Source organism: Prinia subflava, chromosome 4, assembly GCF_021018805.1.
Source record: "Prinia subflava isolate CZ2003 ecotype Zambia chromosome 4, Cam_Psub_1.2, whole genome shotgun sequence".
NCBI classification, from domain to species: domain Eukaryota; kingdom Metazoa; phylum Chordata; class Aves; order Passeriformes; family Cisticolidae; genus Prinia; species Prinia subflava.
The window spans coordinates 72,083,549-72,104,781 of NC_086250.1; the positions used below are offsets into that span (position 1 = coordinate 72,083,549).

The 21,233-nt window shown below is 46.0% G+C and overlaps 1 protein-coding gene across 2 annotated transcripts in view; it reads left to right on the forward strand.

Annotated features, from left to right (window-relative positions):
- EXOC4 (exocyst complex component 4) overlaps positions 1 to 21,233 on the forward strand; it is a 314,358-nt gene that overhangs the window by 76,157 nt on the left and 216,968 nt on the right. For both annotated transcript variants that reach the window (XM_063397129.1, XM_063397130.1), the window contains exons 8-9: positions 11,811 to 11,956; positions 14,846 to 14,934. In XM_063397129.1, the coding sequence (XP_063253199.1) occupies positions 11,811 to 11,956; positions 14,846 to 14,934 (235 nt within the window). The remainder of the gene's footprint in view (positions 1 to 11,810; positions 11,957 to 14,845; positions 14,935 to 21,233) is intronic.

Sequence of the window (21,233 nt, forward strand, 5' to 3'; positions counted from 1 at the left end):
ACATCTGCTGAAAAGCCTTTTATAGATAATGAGGCAACAACCCTGAGTTTAACTATAGCAGATTTCCTTTTTTACTCCACTTTTCCTCCTTCCCACCGGTTTGTAAATCACTTTTTGGGTGATGTCTCCTGCTACAGCAGCAGATTACGAAGAGGTGGGTGGAAGTTTCCTGGGGAGGAAGCTTCCCTGCTCATCCTCCTTTTTTCAAATCACTCTGATGACGTTTTTAATTGATCTGGAGGAAGACGAAGCAACTGGTGGCTCTGTAGTCCTCTTACTCATTTAATTAACTTTCATTGTCCTTACACCATTCCTTTCTTGCTATTTTCTCCCTCTTTACACTCTTTTCTCACCATTTGCTATTCCAAATGCTCCTCAAATCCCTGAGCTAATCCCAGGTGCAGCCACTCTTCCCTCAGATTAAGATTTGAACCAAATACTTATTTTACAATATTTTGGCATAAAGCATCCTATGGTGGATCCCACAGCTGTGTGTGGCTGCTGGGCAGCCCTGTAGGGAAGGGCAGGATGCACACACTGATAACAAAAATCCACACAAAATCCCTGCAGAGAGTTGAAATCAGAGACTGGAGTCTGACTGATGAGAATAAATTTTAACTCAGGGTTAAAACAGGGCTTGGACTCTTCTGAGCACGATACTCAGTTTTTATATCGGTTCTAGCAGGTCTGGGAGTTATAAATGTGCAAATCCAGTTAAATTATCAGCACGAGGGAGGGAAGCCAGGGCTGGAACTCCTCCCTGGAGCACCGTGGGTGGCTCAGGGCTGGAGCTGAGGAGCAGCAAGCAGCGCTGTGGCTGCTCTCACGAGTGTCTGGCACCAAGGCACGCTGCAGACACACTAAATTCCCTCCTGCTGGAGAAGTTTGTGTACTCCTGACTGGTGCTAATTGATGGGCTGTGCCCTGGAGGGGCATAAATCTCAGCGAGTCAGATTTATGAGGACCCTTACGTTTGTTTGGCAGCGTGAGGCTTGTTCCAGGGATAAATGGAGCGAGCAGGGAGAGCTGACACGCTGAAAAATGGCAGATCCTATTTCTCCCCTGGAATCCTGCACTTTCAGAGCCGTAAAACTCGAATTCCTGGTGTTTGGGATGAGCAGCTCGGAGCTGGGGAGGGCTGGGAGATGTGCAGGTGTTTCCTGGGGGAAACAGCCCCAGGTATTTTTGTTCCCTGTGTGCTGCAGGGATATCACACGTTTTTGTCAAGTGCCTGATTAAGTTTGACATTTGAAAATAGAATTCACGGCGAAATAAGTACTGTACTTGTGAGTATTTAATTAAGATGTTTAGTTCCTGTCAAGGTTGGTAGTTTCTCTTTCCTGTTAAGGGCAATACGTCTTCGGCTGCTGAAATTTCAGAAACCTGTACTTAACCTTTACTCGTCGTTCCATTTACATAGAAATCTGATTAACAACTTGGAAAGTTCAGAAGCTGCTCCTAAATGCAATTAAAGCCCTTGTGGAGTCTGTTATTAAGAGCTGGCATTTCATGAAGACTGAGGGCACACCACTGTTACCATCCACGCTGGAGCAGGGTGTCTTCAGCAATTAGTTAAAGGCATGGAATACACAAAGTGTGCTGTATTACCCAGCTCTGAACATGGTTGGTATTTAAGCAACATGCTGCCTTTTTTTTTTAAATTTTTGTCCTCTCTTTGCTGGATTTTCTGCATCAGTTTGAGCTGCAGAAGCTCAGCTCAGGTGGGTTCAGCACAGCCCTGGTTCTGCTGTGCATTAGAATTCTTCCCTGAAAGGTGGATGTGAATGGAGGAAGCCCCTTGCTTTGTGATTTAAAAATGTTTAGCTTTACATCAGTTATGAGTTTAAACTTCTGGCTGTATTGTTCCCCACCTCCAAATTGTGCAGAGCCACTGGAGCTTGGCTGAATGATAATTGCAGGGCAGAAATCTGCACTCAATTACCTGTTCAACTCTTCCACTCCTCCCTGACCTTTCTGTGAGCTGCATGAACAAAAAGAAGTCCAGTCAAACTGAGAGGGGGATTTAATCCTTCAGAGAAATGCTTCATTTTGTGCCATCTTTGAGGCAGGTGGTAAATGCACCTTTCTGATCAATTCATTGTTTTGGTGCATTTTAGGGTGTGTTTGGCTCGTAACTGAGCCAGATTGATTTCACCAGTTTATCACTGGTATCAGAAGGGCCACGTGCTAGAGAGATACATGGATTAGAGCTGTAAAATCATGGAATGGTTTGGGTTGGAAAGGACTTTAAAAATCATCTCATTCCACCCCTGCCATGGGCAGGGACATCTTCCACCATTCCAGGCTGCTCCAAGCCCCTGTGTCCAACCTGGCCTTGGACACTCCAGGGATCCAGGGGCAGCCACAGCTGCTCTGGGAATTCCATCCCAGCCCCTTCCCAACCTCCCAGCCAGGAATTTCTTCCTAACATCCATCTAAATCTCCTCTCCTTGTGTGTGAAGGTATGTGCAGACATAATATGTAAAAACACACACACACAAAGATGTTTTTATTTGGTCATCAGTCACAGCAAGTACGAGCTACCACCCTGCAGCTGACTGGGTTCACTTGTCAGAAATTCCAATAGGATTTCTTTTTCTTTATTAGTTTTGTGTTTTGTTTGGATGCCAAGAGCCTGATACCAAAATGAGGAAGTGTCCTTGTTACTTGGATCGTTTCTGCCTCTGGAATCTGAGTTTGCAGAACAGCTGAGGTGCCTGGAGAAAAATAAACGCTGTCCATTTGTTTTATGACCCAGTTAGTCAAATTGACTATCGGGAGCTTAAATAAATTTGTCACCAGTGTTTGTTTCTCTTTTATTAAAACATATAAATAAACCAGCAGAACTGCTGGGAAAGAATGGGGGGAAAAAATGACAGCTCAGATCTTGTTCCCATTTATAGAGACCAGGCTGGACACTGGGGCTGGAGCAGCCTGGGATAGTGGGAGAAAAGTGGAATGGGAGGAACTTTAAGGTCCCTTCCCACCCAAAACCATCCCATGACTCAACACAGCACATCTGCCTCAAAACTGCAGCAGAAAAAGGAAATCCCTTTGGATTTTTCTGCAGTATTAACACATGGATATCACCAGGCTGACAATCCTGGCAGCGCTCTGCCTCCAAATCCAGCCTCACGTCTCCCTTTCTCCCTGCCCTCAGAGACCCCTGGGGCTCCCCCAGTGTCTCTGGCTCCGTTTATTCCCTGGGTCTGGACAGCCACAGGGTTCCCCTTGCTCTGCTCTCATCATCCTTGTGGAGGATTTTAATAAATCTCTTATTTCAGTGTTAGGAGTTGTGCTCTGGCCCTGTCCTTATTAAAAACCACAGCAAGACAGAACCTGGAAATCCACTTTAAAGGCGAGAAAACCCAGATATTAAAAATATCCACTCAAAAGCCCAGAGAAACACCTCCATTTAAATCCTCAGAATTGTTACTTAGCCAGGGTCCCTTTCTTGCCAGTTGTGGGAGCTGCTGTGGCAGTTGGGGTGAAAGTTTTGCTTTTTAAGTAATTTTGAAGTTTGTTCCTTCCCTTCCTCCCTCCCTGGAGGGAGATGAAATTTCCCAGGTCTGCAGTAATTTACAATTAGCATTGATAATAAGGGCAGCACTGATAGCATTATCTGCTGAGTTCGGGAGGGATTTTTTACTCTTTCCCAAAAATAATAAAAAAAGAATTCTTCTTGTACAGGAATGGAATTGGGAGGTGCCTTTAAAGAATTAATTCTGGAAGGGGTTTTATTATTATGTTTCAGTTAAATTGGAGGAGCAACGAGAAGATTAGATAAAGCAGGTTGAGCAGCATTACAGGTGTTCACAGCCCCTAAAAATTTAGATTTTGTTTTTTCAGACTTCCCCCTTTGGTGTGTTTGCCAGGTGTGTGCTCAGCCCATGTTCTCCGTGTGATCAAACTGACACAGGAAGCCCAGAGCTCTTAGAATTCAATTAACTGTTCCTCTTTGTTTATTGAAATGCCACAATTCCTGCAGCATTTTAATTATCAAGACTTTTGATATAGCAAATTACTGGGTAATTAGCTACAGACTGCTGCCTCACCGAGCTTTTCTTGCCTGGTTCTGGCACTTTGTGAACAGTTCTGCTTTCTCCAGGGCTTAGAATTACAGAGTATTTTGGGCAGGAGAGGATCTGAAAGATACCTGGTTCCATCCCCAGTCCAATCCTCAGGAATGATGCCTCTTTCCAGTGGTTACAATAAGTGCACAGCAGTGCCTCCAGCTGGAATTCCCAGCTTTTTTTCCTGTCAGGATTCATTTGCAGGTGCTTTCCTCGCCCCTGGAATCGCCTGTGGTTGGGTATCAGCATCTCTCAGCAGCGTTGTGCCTTCCCTGAGCGTTTGATGATCCCCTGAACCCCGGGGTGTTGGATAATCGGAATCTGCTGTTGTGTTCTTAACCAGCTTTCCTCTCTAAAATCCCATTAGGAAATCCCTCTTCTGCTGTGCAGGCCCAGCTGCTGATCCCTCCTGCTTGGTCCAGCTGGAATCTCAAAGCTTTCTCAGAGGAGCCCACGGTGTTCCTGTCCCTGTCCAGGGTACCAGAGCATTAAACTGAAAATAAATCCTGCTGTCTGTGGACACCAAAATGCCAGAGACATCCTCAGATACCCTGGGGGTCATTTCAGTGAGGTTTTCCCTCTTAGACTGATGCCTTGGGAAGGCTGAGCTGGAACAGAGACTGGACAGAGCTGGAGAATAAAGTAGGGATTTATTAAAAGGCCTTTAGGATACACCTTGGACAGGATAAGAGCATGGCCAGGGCTACACCCAAGGTGGGCACAAAATGGTCACAAAATAGACCCAAAATGGTCACAAAATAGACCCAGAATGGGCACAAAATGGTCACAAAATAGACCCAGAATGGTCCCAGAATGGTCCCAGAATGGTCACAAAATGGACAGCTGGTCACACGGTCTCACACTTTTATAAGTTTTGGGCCATTTGCATATTGAGGTTCCCTCAGAGCCTTCAGCTGGAGTTTCATTCCCAGTGGGTGCCAAAGACAGGCCTGGCTGAGAAGTTCTCACTGGCACAAAGGCATTCCCCAAACACAAACCTGACCAGCTGCTGGTTTTATTTCTTTTATCAACTGCAAATGGTCTCTAAAGGTGCTGAGTTCCAGAGGGGATGGTTCCTTCGTGCAGGAACCTCAGAGTTGGCACTGGGTGGCTTTAAGCTGAAGGAAGGCAGGGTTAGATGGGATTTTGGGAAGGAATTCCTGGCTAGGAGGCCAAGAATGGAATTCCCAGAGAAGCTGTGGCTGCCCCTGGATCCCTGGAAGTGTCCAAGGCCAGGCTGGAGCAGCCTGGGACAGTGGAAGGTGTCCCTGGGCATGGAATGAGATGATTTTTAAGGTCCCTTCCAAGCCAGAATTGTTCTGTGAGTGGTGCAGCAGCTTTGTTCACATCCCCAAAGGACACAGAGCTCTTGTGATCTCCTCCCCTGATCCCTGAGTAGAACAATCCATGGGATTTTGTGGAATTCATTCCCATTTGACAGAGGGCCTGTGCTTTAGGAAGGCATCCACTCCTGACGGGGGGAAAGAGGAGTCAGTGACAGCAAACTGGAACCTGTGATCTCCCTGGTTAATGATGCTCTGGAGGTTTGTGCCAAACCCTTCATCACAGCCTGTCCAGCCTCTGGATTTCTGACAAAAATCCATCCGGGGAGGCATTTCCTGGCTGCTCCAGCCACCCCTGAGCCTGCTCTTCTCTCAGCGAGCTCGTGCTGGCCTCGTGTGTTGCTGGAATTCCTGTTTTCCTGACTTTTCATCATTTCCAAGCTGCTCCTGTGCACCTTCCATCTCTTTCCTCTGATTTCTTGGTTTGTGACACCAGGGTTTGATTTGCCATTCCAGATGTGAGATCGAAGCTCTGCTTTTTACAGCCATTTCAGTAAACTGATTAAACCCATCACCTTTAATATCCCCAAATTTTCCAGAGTCAACCTTACACAATAATCTTGTAGATCAAGACTTCCTTTACTTTCTGTAGAAGTAGAAATTTTCCTCTGCTGACATTGAAATCCTTACTGTACATTGATTATATTATTGAAAATAGGAATAAAAAGCACTAACAGGAGACATGATTTTCTGTCTGTATTATTCACTGTATTACTTCCCATTTTTCCCCCCAAAATCATCATTTATAAACCTTCCTTGGTAACTCTCCATAGGAATGTGAGTCAGAAAAACTTCAAGTCCGTTCAATCCAGAAAGAGTTAGAAGCAACATTTAAAGAATTTAAATTTAATTAACATTTAAAGCTCGTTTAAAGAATCATGGAATGGTTTGGGTTGGAAAGGACCTCAAAGATCATCCAATTCCAACCTCAACACCTTCCACCATCCCAGGTTGCTCCAAGCCCCATCCAGCCTGGCCTTGGATATTTCCAGGGATTCAGGGGCAGCCACAGCTTCTCTGGGAAAAAAACTTTTCCTGTGCTTTCATTGATTCAGCTTCTAATTACTGTTGTTCTAAAAATGAAGATGGATTGAGTTTAGACTGAAAATTACAAGTTTTCCATCCAACAAAAGAAAAAGAGGATGGAATAATCTCCAATTTCTCTTTGAATCAGAGGACAAAAAGAGGAATTAAGATTTTTGTGAGCTTGTAAAATCCAGTGTCAGTGACTTTCTTATTTTTAGCTGAACATTGTCCTGCACCTGCCTGGATGTTTTTGTTGACTTTTGGTGTTTTGGCTTTTGTCACATCCTTGGTGGACATAAATCTTTATCTCTTTCTGTTTATTTAAAGCTAAATTTGTCACCATCATAAGAATACTTTAACCATGACTTTTCCATCTTCTGGAAATCCCTGTTGCTGGACATGAATTCTATTATTCCCCCTTAATTCTTTTTTAATAGAATCTTCTATCATCTGTTCTGTGATATTGTCCCTGATCAATATGAGGTGGAGAGGCCAGTAATTACCTGGGCTTCTCATTCACCCTTGAAAAATCCATGGTGTGTTGGTTTTTCTTGGATTTTCTGGACCTCTCCCCCCGCCAAGAATAGGAAGGATGATGAAAATCCGAGTTTATGGTGTGGATTTGAAACTGGTTTGGTGATGGAGCAGAGCATCCACACTGCAGCTTCCATCTGAATTCACTGGATTATGAGGGTGTGAAATATCAATTAAAGTTTTTAATTCATACAACTGAATTTATTCAGAGCTCAACCCTCCTATCTAAAACCTCACAAAAGGTACAAAAAACCAAATTAATTTATCTGTCACCCTGGCCAGGGGTGTTTTACTGCCCCTACTTTGTTCAGGTCAATCTGGGGCATGATGAGGCACAAAAACCTGCCCAGCTTGTGCTGGGGTGCTGAGATTTCAGCATATCTTCACTGAGGACAAGAAGATTATTGTAATTTTGCAATTAGGGGCTTTCAGGCAAAAGCCTTTCAGGCTTTCATGGAATAACAGTTCTTTACTAGGAATATTAAAAATACAAATGTAGTAGTACAAAAAAACAAGCAAGCAAACAAAAGTCCTAAAAAACCCTGACAGAGTCAGAGATATGACCTCACACCCTGTTCAGGGTGTTGAAAGCAGTCCAGATAAATCCTCCTGGAGTGACAGATGTGGTTCTGCTGGAGTAGAGATGATCCTGTACAAAAAAGGGTCCAATGATGGCGAGACGGGTCCAGTTTTCCTCAGGGAATCCAGTGGAAAACCGGATACCTGCCGTTCCTGGGTCCCCATTTTTATCTGGATAGGGAATGGTTGGCTCCTCCCCACTGGGTGGAGCCTCTCCCAATGGGATGATGAAATGTGTGATGTCACTGGTGAGCCTTAATGGCCCATTAACAGAAGATATCCCCCAGAGGGTGGACAGTCGATGAAAGAGATAAGAAACTCTGCCCCACGAGGTCTTATCAGCTGGCCCATTATCAGAAGACATCCACCCTCCCCCTGGAGTTACGAGGAATGGGTCATACAAGAGATAAAGAAAAAACCTCCCCAACCAATTTCAATAGATGGCAAATGGAATAAACTTTTTTTGGTTACACAACCCATTCCAACCATATTCCGTGTTCCCTAAGCGTGCCCGTTCTAACATTCTCAGTGCATTTTATTCTATTTTTGGCCAATCGGGCTTAAACGTGAATTTCTTGCAATAGCGTTGGACTGTCCTAAGCTCAAATTGATGCATATTAATCATCATAAATTCTTACACAAATCTATGCATATAGTTCTATCTGTTCTATCTAGGAATTTTCAGCAAGGCTACATTATTTTTGTTATGACTAGAATTTAACTAACTATCCAAAAGGCAATGTTACTGAACTATAAACTAGGTATTAGGTATTTTTCTTACTGACAAGGGCTCTGATTTCTTTAAGGCGCTTAAAAATCCTGTATTTATTTAAAACTAAACTCGCATTTCTACCTCACGTCTGAGTGGATTCTTGTGTCTTAATTTCTTGTTTTAACTCAATCCTCACATCTTTGGACATTCCTGGGGCTCAGGCAAGGAAGGAAAATGAGGATGTGGAGTGTCCCAGGAGGAAATTTGTCCTCGTGCCAGTTCAGGACAGAGCAGAGCGTCACCAGCTCAACCAGGCCGCACACGCTACCCTGGCCTTCTGCAATTGGAGAATTTAATAACGTCTCCAAATCCATAAAAATCACTTTTTTCATTCATTCTCATTCCCAAGGAGCAGTCGGATGCAGGGTGCTTTGTTCTCCTGCATTTATGGACAGCTTTATTTGTTTGAGGGATGTAAACACAGCCCAGGGGTGGCAGGATTCAGCCACGGAGCACAAAGTCCAGGTCCTTGTTCCAGATGAATGGGATGCTGCAAACTTTACAGTCCCTCATAAATCTTGCAGTGCAGCCACGTGGTTCGTGTCTAACGAGGGTTTTGATTGATGCCTCAGCAGCTCCTAATCAGGTGTGGTGGGACCAAATCGGGAAATCCCTGACTTGGCTGCTTCAGGAGAGCTCCTCTCGCTGACAAAGGCAGGAAGAGCCTGGTTTCTCATGGCTTTTAAGTGAATATTTTTAATATCTGGGTTTTCTCGCCTTTACAGTGGATTTCCAGGTTCTGTCTTGCTGTGCTTTTTAATAAGGACAGGGCCAGTGCACAACTTCTAACACTGAAATAAGAGATTTATTAAAATCCTCCACAAGGACGATGAGAGCAGAGCAAGGGGAACCCTGGGGCTGTCCAGACCCAGGGAATAAACGGAGCCAGAGACACTGGGGGAGCCCCAGGGGTCTCTGAGGGCAGGGAGAAAGGGAGACTCGAGGCTGGATTTGGAGGCAGAGCGCTGCCAGGATTGTCAGCCTGGTGATATCCATGTGTTAATATTGCAGAAAAATCCAAAGGGATTTCCTTTTTCTGCTGCAGTTTCGAGGCAGATGTGCTGTGTTGAGTCATGGGATGATTTTGGGTGGGAAGGGACCTCAAAGTTTCTCTTATTCCACTTTTCTGCCATGGCAGGGACACTTCCCACTGTCCCAGGCTGCTCCAGCCCCAGTGTCCAGCCTGGCCTTGGACATTGCAGGGATGCAGGGGCAGCCACAGCTGCTCTGGCAGTTCCATTCCAGGCAGGAATTCCTGCCCAAGATCCCATCCAGCCCTGCCCTCTGGCAGTGGGAGCCATTCCCTGTGTCCTGTCCCTCTGTCCCTTGTCCCCAGTCCCTCTGCAGCTCTCCTGGAGCCCCTCCAGGCCCTGGCAGGGGCTCTGAGGTTCCCCGAATTCTCTCTCTGGAGATCACTCCTGTCCCTTTGGCTGTGTCCTGTCACTGCTCAGCCACATTCCCAGTTAATTCCTCCATCCTGAAGAATTTGTGGAACTGTTGAATTCAGGGCACTGGAGCAGAAAGAGCTTTGATCTGCCTGGCCCAGTTTCTGCTACATTTGAATTTTTTAGCTGAAAAATGAACTCCCAATTCCTGTCTCCTTGTTTCCATCTTCTCTGAGGTATCCACATCCCTGGAATGTCCAAGGCCAGGTTGGACAGGGCTTGGAGCAGCCTGGGGCAGTGGATGAGCTTTGAGGTCCCTCCCAATCCAAACAATTCTGGAATCTGATGAATTTTGTGGATAATTATCCAAATCAGCTTTTACAGCTTGTGACTTTTTCAGAGCCTTGTATCCAACCATCCTCCCCTGCCTATCTAGGAAATCATTTCATTGAGTCAATTAACAATAAATTAACATTTTTCTCTCGTTTTTCCCAGTTTTTGGCGTTTTTCTGAATATCTTAGGACAAACTCATCTCCTGGTTCTCTGTTTCACCTGTTACCCACAGGGATAATTCATTCTGCTCCCTTCTCAAACCTCTTTTGGCTTATTGTAATCCTGGATTTCACACTTGATATTCCCTGCTCCTGGATATGAAGTGACACCAGAATCGTGGAATCCATCATAAATAGGTTTCATCCATAATGGAAGAACAAATTGCTTAATGTTTTTCTTTTTTTTTTTTTTTCAACTTGATTAAGTTTGAGGGTTTAATTAGATTTTTGTGGCGATTTTCAGGTTGTTAATTTAAGTGGAGAAGATGAAATGCAAATAGGTGAATACAAACGGGTTTGGTAAATTAGTGTCAAAAATTAGCACAGTGATTATTTTTACCAATAAACACGAATTTTCAAAGCCTGTGCTCAGGTAAAGTTTTAATTGAGATGGTTTAGGAATCAGATTTTCTGTGTGTTTGTGTTATTATTTTTTTTTTCCAAACCATCCCAAATTGTTTCTAATTAGGGGCACGATTCCATTTGCCTGGATATTTGTTCCTGTGTAATTTGTTTCAACTTAGGCAGCACAGGAGTGATGAATTCTTTTCATTACCTCCCAACTCTCTTTGATGGGCTTTCACCAGCTAATTATTCACATGGAACACATTCCCAACACCCTCAGAAAAAATTCCTGAAAATAAACAGACTTCTGAAATACACTGACCAAAGTTCATTTCTGAGGGTTTTGTTTCATCTTCAGACAGAAGGAAATTAAAATGGAGTCACTTGGAGTCTGGCTTTACTTCTCCACCTGAAATAATTTCAAATATTGGGCTGCAAGGGTTTCACAGGAGGGACTCTCATGTCACAAAGGGAGCCCCCAGCCCCTCTCTGAGTGATTTGGGATTGGAAAATCAATCCTGAACTCCACTGGAGCTGTGGGAATTCACCTTTTCGATGATGAAAGAAGCATGTTTGGGTTGGGAGTGATTAAAGGACAATTTTTGCAGCTTTCCAGGGTATTTTTCATCCCATGTGACCCCCCAGCACACACATGGATGTTTGCTATTTCTCCATATAAATATCTTGGAAGTATTTAAGCACATAAATGCATTTATAAACCCAAGGTATTTTTAACTGCACTGCTCACTCTTGCAAACCTTTGTATTTAAGAGCACTAATTATATTTATAATCAGTGTACAAAGCTCTCCCCATGGCTGCCATGGATGGAATCACTTCTGGGGACTTTTTGCAGGTTCCTTTTGTGACCGTCAGGGTTTGGAGCAGATTGAGTTGGTCAAAAACCCCATCCCAGGACAGGGCTGGGGGCAACCAGGTCTGCTGGGCATGGCAGAGGGTGGGACTGGATGATCTTGAAGATCCTTCCCAACCCAAACCATAAAAAGGAATATAAAGTAAGTTTTTACCAAATTTGAGCCACTCCTCGGGATACCATTTTTTAATTTAAATAAAGCCGCGTTTCCATCAATTCCAATTTTTGTGAGTTTTTGTGGATTTCTCACACAGAACCCCCAAATCCCAGACATCCCAGGGCCACAGTTTGGTGTTTTAGCCCAGCTGCTGAGCTCTCTCTCCCTTCAGATGCTGCTGACCGAGTACCTGGACATGAAGAACACGCGCGCGGCCTCGGAGCCCTCGGCCCAGCTCAGCTACGCCAGCTCCGGCCGCGAGTTCGCCGCCTTCTTCGCCAAGAAGAAGCCCCAGAGACCCAAAAACCCTCTCTTCAAGTAAGTGCAGGGGCTTTTCGAGCTGTGCCTAAGCTGCCTTTGGTCCCTGGAGTGCTGCTGGTAATGGCAGTTTCACGGTGTGAGAGGTGTGCAAGCTCCGGGCTGGGGATTTAGCGCCCGCGGCTGAAGATCTGTTACGGATTCAGCGCCGGGCTTTAGGGCTGAGCTCTTCCCAAGGCTCATCCCAGGACTGGGAATCCCATTACAGGAGCTGCTGCAGAGCATGGAGTGATCCATTCTGCCTCTCTTTGTCCACGGTGAATTCAGGACCTGTTAGAGGGAGCGATAAAGGGCACCGGACAAAGGGAATTAAGATAACTGTGTAATTACTGCATAGACTAAGCACTTAATCCTGTCACTAACTCCTTTAATTCAGCAGTCAGGCTGCAAAGAATTAAGTGGTTGGGAGGAGAGTGTAAGAGAGAGGAGGATGAGAGAGGCTGGCTGGCCAAGGGGAGGATTTGGGAGAGCAAATCTGCAGCAATAAGGAGAGAGGAGTTGCTGAGCAGCGCTGGTGGGAGATTCACACCTGGATTTTGGGGGAGCTGTGCTGGAATTTTCTTCTCTTCCACCCCCTACCTGTGCTGGCCATTCTCTTGGGCCTCTGGAGGATTTTGGAGAGGACCTAAAAGTGCTGTTTTGGCAGAGGTACTCCCAGTAGATGTCCTCTCATAGTACTTGAGATCCCAGTTAGAAATCCAAGTCTTCCACATTCTTTGCTCTCCCAGGATGAGCTCTGCTTTTAATAAAGGTTAAGTGTTGCCTCCTTCCCCTGTCAACCCATGATTATTACCCCTCACCCTTCTTTTTAACCCCTCCCCAAGGCTCTTTTTGGCCTGAGAATTCCACTTGGAATTTACTCTGACCTGCAGATGGATATTGGAGCAAAACAGGGCTGCTCATCCCATGTCCGTTCCCGGGTGTACCAGGACCCAAGTTTGGGGTTTGAGGATGAAGCTGGGGTTAGAATTTGAGGAATGAGGATGTTCTGGCTCACCTGGAGCAGGCTGAGGCTGCGTGGTGTGTGTCAGCAGGGAGGAGGTGGCTGTAGGTGTTCAAAGGGAGGTGAAATCACCTCGTGGGAGCAGCAGCTCTCAGCGCTGCCGGCGCTGTCACCGTCCCCGCGGTGACAGCAGCACTCACTGGGCTCTCTCATTTGGTTATCTGTCAGCTGTCACCAGATCTGTGGAGATCTCCCTTGAAATGGAATTTCTCAGCCCACTGAGGTCTGTACGTGTTTGATGGAGTGTTATTCTTGTCTCCCCTCCCATCTTCGGTGCTTCCCGTGCCAGGCTCTTTTTTCCCTGCCTGTCCATTAGCTCTGTCCAGATCGAGGAGCTTTCCTCTTGTCACCACAATGTCTGCATTTCATTCCTCCAGCCTCTTAGGGCAGGGCTCCACCTCGTGTTCAGCTCACAGGGGGATGCAGGTGTTGGTGCTGTGTCCTGGGGTAGCTGTCAGCTTGTCTAATTATTAAATATTGAGCTAATTTAATTAATATTAAATATTTCTGCTAGTTGTGTCTTCAAGGAATAGAGGGACGTTGTGTCCCGCTCTCTGGAAATTGGGAGCTTGGAATCCTTATTTCCTTTCAAATGGATATAATTTAAAAAAACTTACTTAGTTGCAATGTTGGCTTGAAAAAGAAAGCTTCAGATGAAGAGTAAATTGGGAATTTGGATAATTGATGCCATCATCAACCTGGCTTTATTCTATTCCCAAAAGTAGCCCAGGGCACGCTCAGGTTGCCAGCTCAGACTTCCAAGATGCAAATCGGGAATAAGGCAGGAGTGAATTGGAGAAGCAAGAGTTGAACACCCGATAAATCAGTCCCAGACTTGGCTGTAATTCTGTGGAATTCTAAATAAATAAAACAAAAATATTTTGAAAGCTTGGTGGGAGGATCAGCGTTGGGAAGGGAGGTACACGGGGAGAGGAGTTAAGTGGGAAGAGCAGCGTGAGGAGGTGGCAGAGGAGAGGAAAATAGGGAGAAAAACTGGATGGAAAAGAAGGATGAGATCTGGGTTTGGTGCCTGCACAGACCTGTGGGATAATGCTGCTGGTGTTGTCTCACTGAGGCCACAAGGAAGCACGTAGGGAACACAGAGCCAAGAATTCACAGCTCATTTAATTAAAATCAGAAGGGTTTGCTGTATTTTGATAAATCGTTATTGGTTCAGTTGCAATAACACCAACACTCAAGTCCAAATTAAAGCAGAAAGGCCTCATTAATAGTAATAATCTTAACACTGGTGCCCAGGAAAGCTGTGAAATGCTTTCCCCCTGTCCCTGGTGTGATGCTGGTGCTCCCAGTGTCCCTGATTCCATCTTCCTGCACTGTGGGATTGGGGAGGGAATGAGGAGAGTTACAGCAAATCATCAACACCTCGAGATCTTCTTGTGGCAGAGGTTTCCTTTCCAGGTCTGGTGCCCACTGGGTGTTTGAAGGTGCTGTGTCCCACCACGAGCTCCCTTCTCCCTGGTCCACAGAGCCCATCCAGACACTCCCAGGGTTGGTTTTGTATTTTTTTGGGAAATGCCTGCCTGGAGCAACAGCCCTTGGCCATGGGGTGTTCCCAGCACAGAGCCTTGGCCATGGGACACTTGTGGGGACATTGAGCTGTCCTGAGTCTCTGAGGTGGCAGATCAGGGCTCAGTTTGAGGCCTTTTACTACAAGTGCCAAAAATCCTGTTGATGGGGCAGAAATAGTTGGAAAATGTTTGGATTGATCCTTGCAGATTCTTAGAGCCATACAAGAAATAAGAACCGATCGGTCCCCAATTTCCAAAAGAACAATATATTTACATTTTATATTATTAAAAGCTGAGTGGTGCTCACAAGAAGGATGCTTCCAGTGCCTGGACTGACTGAACCCCTTTGGATTTCAGGTTTGAATCCTCATCCCACGCCATCAGCATGAGCGCCTACCTGCGGGAGCAGAGGAGGGAGCTGTACAGCAGGAGCGGGGAGCTGCAAGGTATGGAAAGGGATCCTTGGGAATTGGGACATTCCAGGAGCTGGAATATCCTGTCCAACCCCTGGCAGGTGTTGATCTCTGCTCTGAATCTCTCCAGCTTTTAAGCTCCTGGTTATTATGAGGTTGTGAAGGGTTTCTATTCTCTCAGCGTTGTCAGCTGGAGGTCGAGGTCTTAAAAAATATTCATAAAACAACAGGTGGAATGCAAACAGCCTCACCTTGAGCACTGGGTTTGGGTATTGGAGCTACCTCGGATATTTATCTGCAATTTATTTCCTTTCTCTAATACTTACCCTGCATTGCTTTGGGAGCTGAGCTCAGGCAGCTCCAATTTGAAGCTGGATGGACTAAAGTGACCAATTCTTTGTGTTTTGGACACTTGAGGAGCTGCAGAGTGTTTGCAGATGGTGAATCCGGGCACTTGGGCTGCTTTTGCTGATTTTTATTGCCCATGGCAAGTGCTGTGTGTGCCCAAGGAAGCGTTCCCTGCTCCAGACATTTCATCATCTCACTTGTTTTTCCTGAATGATCCAGTGCTTGGGTTTATTCCCAAGGGAATATCCTAAGATCAGGATCATGTACAGCAGGACTAAATTCTTTTGTATCACTTACTCCAGTTTCTTCCTGGGCTAATCATAGCAAGAAAATAATTTATGCTCTTCAAATACTACAGCGATGACCAAGGGCAGAATTTCTCCTGGAACTCTCATCCATGATCATTTTCAGCTGGCTTTTAGTTGAGAATGTTTTATAATTTGTAAGAGAATTTTTGGATGCCTTCGTGGTCCCTTCCTCCTTTCATAACCTGTCCTCAGTGACAACTTAAAATCACAAGGGTGTGAAAAAAACCCCTGGGGAGGCAGAGATTGTTCTTGTGACAGCTTGATTCACTTGGGTGCCTGCAGAGGTGATGATGATCAGGGCTGTAATGGTTAATTTTGTTAATGGTTCTGTTAATAATCTGTAAATTCTGAGATCTTTTGGGTGGACTGAGAAGGAGGAACCTGAGCTCCTGCTGAGGGTGACAGCTGCCCACCCCTGATCCCACAGCATGTGGGAATGAAATAAATTGGGATTTCACCTCTTCCACACCTGGGAGGTGCTGAGCTCGCAGCTCTCAGCCTTTTGGGATTCAGCTTCTCACCTTCAAAGATGTCACATGTCCAGGACTGGCTGGGAAATGTCCCCAGGGTCAGTGGGATGTGGTTGAGCTGTTCCATCCCATTATCAGGTTTTATTTTCCAGGAAGATTTAAGTGGTTGCTTCTCCATAGCCAGGAGCTCTCTGTTACAAACTGTGTGGGACAGATGTGGGCTCTAAGCCAAGAATTTTGAGGTTTTTGGGCCTGCAGCACTTGCTCCAGAATTTGCTGTCCCTTTGGGATGAGTCCTGTTGCCTTTTGTCATTCCCAGTTGTCTTCACGGCTTTAAAATCAGGCAGAGAAGGGAATTGACTCTCTCCACATCCAGGTTCCTTGTGGCTGAGATTTGGGGATTTTTGTGGTTATTGAGAGTTTTAAGGAGCTCCTGTCCTGCGTTTGGAGCTCGTTCAGAGGCAGATTTCATGGAAGAGCGATTCCTTACGGATACCAGACAAATCCTGGGGCAGCATTTGGGATGAGCAGGACACTGAGAGCATTTCCAGGAGAGGAGGACACAGCAGAGCTGCTCAGGCTGCCCAGGGCGAGCAGGGTGGGGAAGAACAAAGCCCAGGAGCTGCCAAAGAAGTAAAGGACAAAACAGGAATTAGGGCCAAGATCCTGCTGCCCTTTGCAGCTCAATTGGAAGAGCCTGGCCGTGATGCAATAGGTGACAAAAAGTCAGTGTGGGGAGGCAGTGGGGACAATAGATGAGGTGACTTTGCTGAGATTCTTTGCAGCTGAACCATCAAAAAAAGTTTCCCTTTGAACTTCACGTTAAAAATGCAGTAACCTCTGCGTCTATTATGAGCTGCTGTTCCCTTTTAGGTTGCTCATTAATCTTCCCGAATCCCAGACCACAGCAAGATCTGCATTTGGTTTTTTTTTTTTAAATATATATATATATATTTTATTTTTTTTATCCCTTTTAAAGAGAAATACAATTTAATTGTTCAATCAGGTTACTGGAAAGCAGGCATGTGACACTCTGTCTTCTGTGAACGCTGCACAGTTTCTCTTCCCAACAGCCTTATCCACAGGGATGATTTTTCAGTGGCAGCAGGGGGAGGGTGACTTGTTAAGGAATCTTTTTTCCTGAAAAGATCTTCAAAGAAACATATGCATGAAAAGAAAGGAATTTATAAAAGTTTAGCTCACGCTAACTTTTTGAAATGAGAATTTAATTTAAATAGCCTTAAAAATGTGTGAAGATCAGAGTGATGCTTTGTCATTAACCCCTTTGATTTGGACTGAAATAGTGCAGAGCATGAGGCTCACATTATCCCTCAGTGGGAGAAAGGGACCTGCTGCAACTGATTTAGAGCTGGAATTCTTCTGTCTCATTGCACTGACATTGCAGGAGAAAGGCTTTGGCCATGTGTTTTTCCCTTGAAGCTGGCCACACAAGTTCTCTGACAGCTGTCATTAAAAAAAAAAGGTGGGGACAAATACAGAAGGGAAATATTTCCTTCTGGACTGGTACAGGCTGGGAGAGCTCACCTGGAGAGGAGAAGGCTCCAGGGAGAGCTTCCAGCACATTCCAGGGCCTGAAGGGGCTCCAGGAGAGCTGTAGAGGGACTGGGGACAAGGGACAGAGGGACAGGACACAGGGAATGGCTCCCACTGCCAGAGGGCAGGGCTGGGTGGGATCTTGGGCAGGAATTGCTGCCTGGAATGGAATTGCCAGAGCAGCTGTGGCTGCCCCTGGAGCCCTGCAATGTCCAAGGCCAGGTTGGACACTGGGGCTGGAGCACCCTGGGACAGTGGGAGGTGTCCCTGCCATGGCAGGGGTGGAACTGGATGAGCTTTGAGGTCTCTTCCAACCCAAAGCATTCCAGGATTCTCCGAATGGCACAAAGTTCCAGCTGCCCCTTCATCCCTTGCCCCTCTTCTGGTTTTTGCCCTTGGCTTCCAGAACAGTTTTCTATTCCAAGGGAACGTTCAGGAGCTGTGCACTCTGTTCAGGCTGGGTTGGGTTGGTAATTCCACTCTGTCAGAGTCACACCAGGTCAGCTCTGCCCTGTCCTGCAGCTGGGGCTGTCCATGGAATGGGAATTGATCTGGAGCTCCCGTGGTTCCCAGGGGTGTGAATGGACTTGACGCCTGCTCAGCACCTCCCAAAATTTGGGCTTGCTGTTTCTTTCCCCCTGGAAGCTCAGTGCGCTTCTGCAGGAATTCAACTTCTCCGTGGCTTTGTGGAGCAGGATTTTATTGGGAATGTGCCTGTGGGATGGATTGCCCAGGGAAGGATGATGGGAGCAGGAGGAGGATCAGAATTCCAGAGTCAACGCTCAGTCCCATTTTAGATCCCACTGGTTTTTATTGACTATTGAAGGTATTGATTTATAGACAGACAAGCAGTGGCTGCCCTGCATGGCAGGGGATGCTCCATGTGCTGTTCCTTGAGGAATCACTTGTGTTCCAGTGAAGGATAGAAAATATTCCTGGATTGTTGTCATACCTTTAGTATTTTTCCTTTTCGTTTGTTTTGGGGTTTTTATGAAAAGTTCTGTCTCTGATCCTGCTGCTTTGGCAGTTTGTGGATGAGTTTGTGCTCTGCTGGCACTGGAATTTAGGACAGGGCTTGTTTTACAAGGGAGGGAGAAAAATATCACCTGACTTCACAGAGAAAGTCTTGAAGAGAACAAAGAATGAAATTTGTGCCCCAAAATTGAATCCTCCCAACTGCTGGACACATTTTGTGTGCTGAAGTGGCAAAAATTCAATATTACTTTATGAAGTTGTTTAGGCAGTTTCTGTCCAGAGCATTCCAAGGATGCAGTGCACCTTGTCCTGCTTTGAAAACAATCAAACAAAAAAGGGGATAAGTTCCCCTTGCTTCTGTTTGGAGGAACAGGAGGGGAATTGAATGACATGATTTTTAATGACCCTTCCAACCCAACCATTCTAGGTGATTTTAAATACCCAGAACTTTTGCACAGTTATTTTTCTCATCTTGGGAGTAGTAGGAGTATTACATCAGTTTGTTTATAAACTAAAAATCTAATGCAAGAGGCTCTTGTGGATTTTAAATATACAGCACTCAAATATCTAAAAGCTGACCAGTAATTTAGCTGGAAGTGGAGAGCACTTCCACACCTTGGAATGTCCAGGACCAGGCTGGATGGGGCTTGGAGCACCCTGGGACAGTGGGAGGTGTCCCTGCCATGGCAGGGGTGGCACTGGATGATTTAAGGTCCCTTCCAACCCAAACCAGATTTTAGGAACCTTCCAGGTTGCTCACCTCTGGCAAAGGATGGCAAATGTGGCAGTAAAACGAAGCTCTGGTAAAATGACGCAATAAATCGTAGTAGATAATTTTTAGAAATTCCACGGATTTTTTTTTTTCTTGCTGGCTGGGTGATAAATGGAAAGCCTTGAATACAACTCTAACACAAATCTAAATTTGGGAAAGTGGATTTGTGTTACTCCCCACTCTGCTGCTCAACCATTCCCCACTCAAGCCTGAAAAACTCCTTACCATAAGGTTCGAAGCAATTAAAGAAAACCCAATGAGAAACTCTGCTAATTAAGATTTTGACGCCGAGAAACAGCAGCAGAGACGCGCAGGATGTGATATGACAAGGGCACCGTGTAAGGCCAGGTCCAGGGAAAACGCAGTTATTTGTAGGTGCCTTGTTCCATTTGGATTCACCCAGGGGCTGCCGGAGGGAGCCAGCTGTGCTCGGCAGTGACAGAAACCAGCGCTGACATCGCGGATAATGAAAATTCGGTTCAGCACCTCGCCGAGATGTGGATGATAATGTGTTGTCAGTCAGAGCTGGTGGGGAGGGGAGCAGGCAGCAGGATTCGTGTCTGCTCAAAGGAGACGTTGTGACAAGTGGCCTGTGCTGGTTAAAAAGATTCCTGAAGGGAGGAAGGATGGGGGAATAAACCAGCAGAAAAAAGCAGCCAAGGAGGGGGAGCTGATGTGATATCCCGAATTTCCCATCACACCGCCGCTTTTGTCTCCTCGTGATGAGCAGGATCACAGCTGGCTCTGAGCCTGGGCAGGGCTGGGGGAGAGGGGAGGGCAGGGATTTGCAGGGTTTTGCCAGCCCTGAAGCAATCAGCTCCCCCAGCTCCTGGAAAGCCACTCCTGATTTCCTCGGCGTGTGTTCGTCCCGGTGTGGCGGATTAGCGGCACGGCCTCTTCAAAGGCTGCCCAATCAAGGAGGGGTTATTAAAACCAGGCTGCTTTATGACTGAGAATTAATTAGAGCAGCATTTTCATGCAAAACATCCAATTTTTTGATTAGCAATGGAGCAGGGCCACAATTAACACTCTAGGAAGCTTAAATTTCCAGCGTTGTGATTCTCGGGAAATGAGATTATCAAACTGGGGTCAAGCCCTTGACAGCAAAAGGAGGATTATGTGTAAGAAAATCGTTTGTTTCTTGATTTTTCCTCAGAGATTGTTATTAAAGCTGCAACAATTCAGAGGGAGATACCTAAAAAAAGGAGGCAGGAGGGTCCCTTTGCTTTGTCAGTGCAAAGAGCTCCCAGTGCTGGGGAGAGCACGTTTGGCATTTCATCTACAGCAACAGGTTCCCATGGCTGGGTGGGGTCAGCCCTCCTTTTCCCATCCATGTGGGCTTGTTTTTTCCCTTTTCAACAATGGTTTTGATCCCTTCCAGGTGTCTGAACGTGTTTATTGCTGCTTGTTAAAGGCTGACCTCGGCCAGCAGTCGAGTCTGTGAAAAAGGATCAGAGCATCTCTGTTAATCCTGGAGAACATTTGGGGGGGGTTGAATTTCCCACTTAATTCTTGTCACTTCTCAGGGAGATGGGAGGTGTTGAAAGTCAGGCTTGGCGTGTGAAATCTCTGCTTTTTGTCAGGGGTTTTGAGCAAGGTAAGGCAGGAGGAGGAATTTTGGTGTCAGGGTGATATTTGCTGCCAGTTCAGAGGGTGCCGGCGAATACTGAGAGCGTCACTGTCGTGGAATGGTTTGGATTGGAAAGGAGCTCAAAGATCCCCCAGTTCCAACCCCATTTCCATGGACAGGGACACCTTCCACCAGCCCAGAGTGCTCCAAGCCTCATCCACCCCACCCTTGGACACATCATCCAGGGATCCACAGCTTCTCTGAGCCTCCCCACATCACTCCTGACCTCAGGCTCGTCTTCCTTTAATCTTTAACCCTTACACCGTTCTCACTTC